Source organism: Phyllobates terribilis, unplaced genomic scaffold, assembly GCF_046119375.1.
Source record: "Phyllobates terribilis strain yellow unplaced genomic scaffold, ASM4611937v1 Scaffold_136__1_contigs__length_4911898, whole genome shotgun sequence".
Lineage (NCBI taxonomy): Eukaryota > Metazoa > Chordata > Amphibia > Anura > Dendrobatidae > Phyllobates > Phyllobates terribilis.
The window spans coordinates 2660813-2667500 of NW_027362896.1; the positions used below are offsets into that span (position 1 = coordinate 2660813).

The window sequence follows — 6688 nt, forward strand, 5'->3', positions numbered from 1 at the left end:
CATTTCTTTGGAGGCCCACACAGCTCTCCATGTAGCCAGACTGCCATTAGGTACCAAGGTGAGATCCTCAGACCCCTTGCGAGACCATATGCTGGTGCGGTTGGCCCTGGGTTCCTCCTAATGCAGGACAATGCCAGACCTCATGTGGCTGGAGTGTGTCAGCAGTTCCTGGAAGATGAAGGCATCCTGTCTCGCTCCATCCACCAAGGTCACGTTGCACCACAGACTGTCCAGAAGTTGGCGGATGCTTTAGTCCAGGTCTGAGAGGAGATCCCACAGGAGATCATCCGCAACCTCATCCGGAGCATGCCCAGGCATTGTAGGGAGATCATACAGGCACGTGGCCACACACAATACTGAACCTCATTTTGACTTGTTTTAAGGACATTACATCAAAGTTGGATTAGCCTGTAGTGTGTTTTTCCACTTTCATTTTGGTGGTGACTCCAAATCCAGGCCTCCATTGGTTAATAAATTTGATTTCCGTTGATGATTTTTGTGTGATTTTGTTGTCAGCACATTCAGCTTTGTACAGAACAAAGTATTCAATGAGAATATTTAATTCATTCAGATCTAGGATGTGTTGTTTGAGTGTTCCCTTTATTTTTTTGAGCAGTGTATATAGGTTTTATTTCTAGATGTAAAGAAGAAAACTAAATACTGTAAAATTATAAATCTCCTCATGTTTTCCCTGATTATCTCTAGTAATTGTATTATTACACAGGATTTTTATGATGTTACATCGGCTCATCGTCTTCTCGTTCAGGTCTCTACAATATCGGATCCTCTCAGTAAAGATCTTCTATACAAGTGAATTTTCCTGATTTATCCATAAAAGATGGAAATGGACAGAGACAAGATGGCGGAGAGGATATTCCACCTCACCCTAGAGATCCTCTTCCGGGTTACTGGAGAGGTGAGAGATTCTGATGACGTCACATTGCATCATTCTTATCTATGGGAATAACAGATGGACAGAACTGGAGAGGTGAGGACTCTGGAAATGTCTGTAGTGAGGTTTATGAATGTGTCTCTCCATAACCAGGATTACACAGTAGTGAAGAAGACCTCTAGTGGGCGCTGTCAGGACCCTGTGTCTGAGGGATGGGGAAGACCCCTGAGCCCAATCACGGGGCCTCCATCTCACCCCTTCATACATGAGGACATCAATGACCAGAAAATCCTAGAACTCACTTACAAGATGATTGAGCTGCTGACTGGAGAGGTGACACTGCTGGGAATGCTGGGACATTATACAGTAACGCTATGAAGGGATCGGGGGGATGACGGTATCATTGTATATGTCAGGTTCCTATAAGGTATCAGGATGTCGCCGTCTATTTCTCCATGGAGGAGTGGGAGTATTTAGAAGGACACAAAGATCTGTACAAGGACGTCATGATGAATGTTCCCCAGCCCCTCACATCACCAGGTAATAGACAGGACTGAATACACACGGCCTATAATTATCTGTATGTAAAGAATGAATTCAGTCCCTATATGTGTTTCCTCCAGTTTTATCCAGTAAGAGGACAACACCAGAGAGATGTCCCCGTCCTCTTCTTCCACAGGACTGTAAACAAGAAGATCCCAATGTTCCTCAGGATCATCAGGTAGATGGAGAGAAGGTGTCATGAGATCTCCCCTATGATGTGTAGATGGCTGTGAAGGTCTTGTGCTCAGTCTTGTTTTATCCACCAGTATTATATGTTTTATACTTGTGTAATGAGAACGGTGGAGATGGCAGGATTAGAGCTGATCATAGATGGGACTTCTCCATCTGTCTGTGACTTTTACAATATTTGTTTCAGGTTGAAGATCTGACCCATATTAATACTACAGAGACATATGTGAGGGGTGATGAGTGGTGTAAAGAGATGATTCCTACAGATGACCTCCCAGGTGAGTAGTAACCACTAAATGCAGAGAAGTTACAGATTCTTATAAGTCACCGGCTGTGGCTGCTTTATCGGTTGTGTAGTCCGGCTGTATCACAACCGTGTGATCACCATTTTACCTCTAGACTACAACATTCTCCTCCACCAAAAACTGTTCAAATGATTTTGGCCATTGAAAGCCCTTTTCTATAGAACTTATAACTTGGAGGATCCACCTCCCCCCTGGGATTAGAAGACGCTGACCATTACCTCCTCAGATCTGTAGACTACAAAACCAGATGACAATCTATGTAGAATGTACAGACAGTTTAGAAAATCACTTGAAGAAAATATTATGATGGGCCTGTAAGTGAAAGCGGAGGGTAATGATGGTGTTGGCTTCCTAGAACCCTGATATCTTATTGGATGAATCTACCTTCTCTCCCTTCTGTGTTGCTGAATGTGCTCATATGGTCCCTACAAGACCAGGTCCAGTTTTAATGACCAAACTTCACTTTTATGATCGACAACATTAAATGTGCAGTGAGGCCAAGTGTGAATTTCTGTACAATAACAACAGAGTTTCCCTTTTGTCCTGATTTTTCAATTTCTTTTAAAACCGACTAACTTCATACAGGATCGCAATTAACTATGCAAAAAACATTACACCTGTGCCATGATATACAGGTGCTTCTCAATAAATTAGAATATCATCAAAAAGTTAATTTATTTCAGTTCTTCAAAAAAGTGAAACTCACATATTATATAGAGCCATTACAAACAGAGTGATCTATTTCAAGTGTTTATTTCTGTTAATGTTGATTATAGCTTACAGCCAATGAAAACACAAAAGTCATTATCTCAGTAAATTAGAATACTTTATAACAGCTTGAAAAAATATTTTAAAATCCGAAATGATGTCCTACCGAAATGTATGTTTAGTAAATGCACTCAATACTTGGTCGGGGCTCCTTTTGCATCAATTACTGCATCAATGCGGCAATGTGGCATGGAGGCGATCAGCCTGTGGCACTGCTGAGGTGTTATGGAAGCCCAGGTTGCTTTGATAACAGCCTTCACCTCGTCTGCATTGTTGGGTCTGGTGTCTCTCATCCTCCTCTTGACAATACCCCATAGATTCTCTATTGGGTTAAGGTCAGGCGAGTTGCTGGCCAATCAAGCACATTGATACTGTTCTTTTTAAACCAGGTATTGGTACTTTTGGCAGTGTGGACAGGTGCCAAGTCCTGCTGGAGAATGAAATTTCCATCTCCAAAAAACTTGTCGGCAGAGGGAAGCATAAAGTGCTGCAAAATGTCATGGTAGACGGCTGCGCTGACTTTGGTGTTGATAAAACACAGTGGACCTACACCAGCAGATGACATGGCTCCCCAAACCATCACGGATTGTGGAAACTTCACACTAGACGTCAAGCAGCTTGGATTGTGTGCCTCTCCACTCTTCCTCAAGACTCTGGGACCTCTATTTCCAAATGAAATGCAAAATTTACTTTCATCTGAAAACAACACCTTGGACCACTAAGCAACAGACCAGGTCTTTTTCTCCTTGGCCCAGGTAAGACGCTTCTGGCGTTGTCTGTTGGTCATGACTGGCTTGACACAAGGAATGCGACACTTGTAACACATGTCCTGGATAAGTCTATGTGTGTTGACGCTCTTGAAGCAATGACTCCAGCAGCAGTCCACTTCTTGTGAATCTCCCCCCAAATTTTTGAATGGCCTTTTCTTAACAATCCTTTCAAGGCCGCAGTTAACCCGGTTGCTTGTGCACCTTTTTCTACCACACTTCTTCCTTCCACTCAACTTTCCATTAATATGCTTGGATACAGCACTCTGTGAACAGCCAGCATCTTTAGCAATGACCTTTTGTGGCTTACCCTCCTTGTGGAGTGTGTAAGTGACTGCCTTCTAGACATCTGTCAAGTCAGCAGTCTTCCTCATGATTGTAGAGCCTACTGAAACAGACTAAGGGACCTTTTTAAACGCATAGGAATCCTTTGCAGGTGTTTTTTGTTAATTATTCTAATTTACTGAAATAATGACTTTTGTGTTTTCATTGACTGTAAGCCATAATCATCAACATTAACAGAAATAAGCGCTTGAAATAGATCACTCTGTTTGTAATGACTATATAATATGAGTTTCACTTTTTTTAAGATCTGAAATAAATTAACTTTTTGATGATATTCTAATTTATTGAGAAGCACCTGTATCTCTAAGCTGTGCGAGGCTGATAGCTGTAATATACTGTAATATATACACCTGCAGGAGATGTGTTGGCATGGCTCGAGCCCTGGTATGTTGGATTCACTTCACGTCATAAATTCCATTATGTTTTCAATCCTAAGGAATTCAGATTACTGCACAATCTCTCCTGAAATGGGGGCACTAATACTTTCTCTACTCTCCTGGTCAGAACTCATAGTAGCTCCAATGGTCCACCATAAATAAGTGTAAGTCCGCTTTAATGTTGGAGTTCTCCCCTCATACATATGTTCTTGTTGAGGATGTAACATATTTTTTATGTATTTTTTTCCAGGTTCATTCTGTATGATAGTTTGATTGTGGTGGGATCGGCCGGCCTCACTTATGTGACTCTGTAACTCCCTGGTAGTCTTTCAAAAAAAGGTCTCCATTACGTCTTCCCAATGCCCGAGGTCTAAATATAAGACACCTCAGCTCTGCACTATTATAAAAAGTTCATTTAAAATGTCTAATATTTCTTCTTGAAACTCATCTGATCTGAAAATATTGGCACTTAGCGATAATTTAGATTGCCAAGAACCACATACTCTAATTACCCCCGAGAGGTTTCACCACTATTTACTCATTTTTTTTTATAAAGAAGCCTGTTCAGCTTGATTTCTTCAGTTCTTCAGTAGATGTGTTATGGTCTATAGTCACAGTTTTGCCCATCACCCCTTTAACTTCTTTAAAGGAAATCTCTCATCCCCTGGGAGATGTGAGACCTCTAATATGGGCATACAGGTTATAGAAAAGTAAATCTATACATACCTGTATGGCCCATAGTAGAGGTCTGCTTGCAGTGAAATTGAGTTTTATAAAATCTGTCTTCACATGCTTAGCGTCCCCTGGACACCAAGAAATCCCCGCCTATCTCTTTAATTAGCCCAGAAATTCCTGCCTATCTGCTTATGTAGCATGTCCCCCCCCCCTCCCCTGCACATGAGCGTTGCGACTGCAGAGCAGTGCAGAGACAAACGGACCGGGAGGAAACAAAGCTCTCCTGATGTGAGCGTCGCATTGCGCATGCGCGGGAAATGAGTTAGACCAGTGCACGTCACAGGTCCCTGTGATGTGTAGGGGAGGTGGGGAACATGCTAAATAAGCAGATAGGCGGGGACTTCTTGGCGTCCGGGGGACGCCAAGCATGTGATAACGGATTTTATGAAACTCCCATTTCACTGCAAGCAGACCTCTACTATGGGCCATACAGGCATGTATAGATCTACTTTTCTATAACCTGTATGCCCATATTAGGGGTCTCCAATCTCCCAGGGGGTGGTAGATTCTCTTTAACCCCTCTACATGGATCTGGACTTACACAGAGGCCCGTAGGCTTGGGCCACTGTGTTACCTGCTGTTCTGTTGTGTCAGATGGGAAGAATAGTCAGCTATTCGGGTCAGAACCAGGAGGGCAGAGAAAATACAAAATCAGAAGAAACTAATAGTCAGTAAAGGGGCCGAGGTCACAACAGAAACAAATAGACAAACCGGGAGCTGATCACAGAGGACTGAACCAGAGGAGGACAAGGCTGTATCTGGCAGCTTCCCGCAATATGCTTCCAGCTTTAGTAGGGTGCGGTGCTTTCCAATTGGCTGAAGCAGGGTGCAGATTACTCCAGGTGGACAGCACACACACCCATACTGCCAGACTGGATGATACTACTGGTCCCAGCAACCCTAATCTTAATGGCTGGACAGAGCCTGCGCCGCCAGAGCTTCTGGTTCTGACGTCTCCTCCTTCACCAGCGCCGCCTGCAGGATGAATAAAGCTCCTGGTGACAGAATTAGACGTTGCAGGAGCAGATCCCAGAGAAAATGGGACCCACCATTTGCAGAAACCTTGATATGACAAAATGAAAGAAAACCAGAGCAGTAGAAATCCCCATAAGGTGACTCCATCTTGGAAATTATAACCTTCAGGGAATTAATCTATAGGAGTAGGGACTATTTTGACTCCACAGGCACTTTCCCTAAATTAGCACGCAGTGGATGTTGGAGAGTGAAAATTGAAAAAATGCCATTTTATTACCCAACACACAGTGCCCAGATAAATTAAGTGGGTTCTTCTCACTATAGTAATGCCAAATACATGAACGCTAAATGTGGTTTGGGCACAGTCTTTTAGACTGTGAACTGTAATTGACTTGGTGAATAATTTTTTTTTTTTTTTTTTTTTACGTAACTTGCCATTTTTACAGACCCTTTAAGTAAAAATGTTAAAAAAATGTAAGAACATTTTATTCAATAATAATACTTAATTTTATTCTTGGCAGATGACTGTACCAGGAGATCAGAAGGACAACTGACATCTTCAATTTTTAAATCACATGAGATTGAGATCCAACAAGATGCAATTGAAATGAATGCCATTACTCCAGATATACCATCATCCCTTCACAGCAAAGATCAATCATCTAATCCTTTGAAACAGGTCCTGTCTTCTGATTCATTAGCGACTACTAAGGAAAATCAAAGTTACAAAATAAGCATTAAAAAACGAACTGCTCCTAAAGCAAAGAAGCCATTTTCACGTTCAGAATATAG

General features: G+C 42.2%; 1 protein-coding gene across 1 annotated transcript in view; it reads left to right on the forward strand.

Annotated features, from left to right (window-relative positions):
* The first annotated feature begins 749 nt into the window (after positions 1-749).
* Positions 750-6688, forward strand: part of LOC141204973 (uncharacterized) — a 7485-nt gene continuing 1546 nt past the window's right edge. The window contains exons 1-6 of the mRNA XM_073664014.1: positions 750-916; positions 1046-1225; positions 1309-1432; positions 1516-1613; positions 1812-1902; positions 6418-6688. The exon at positions 6418-6688 is cut by the window's right edge and continues 1546 nt beyond it. Of these exons, the coding sequence (XP_073520115.1) occupies positions 839-916; positions 1046-1225; positions 1309-1432; positions 1516-1613; positions 1812-1902; positions 6418-6688 (842 nt within the window). The 5' untranslated portion in view covers positions 750-838. The remainder of the gene's footprint in view (positions 917-1045; positions 1226-1308; positions 1433-1515; positions 1614-1811; positions 1903-6417) is intronic.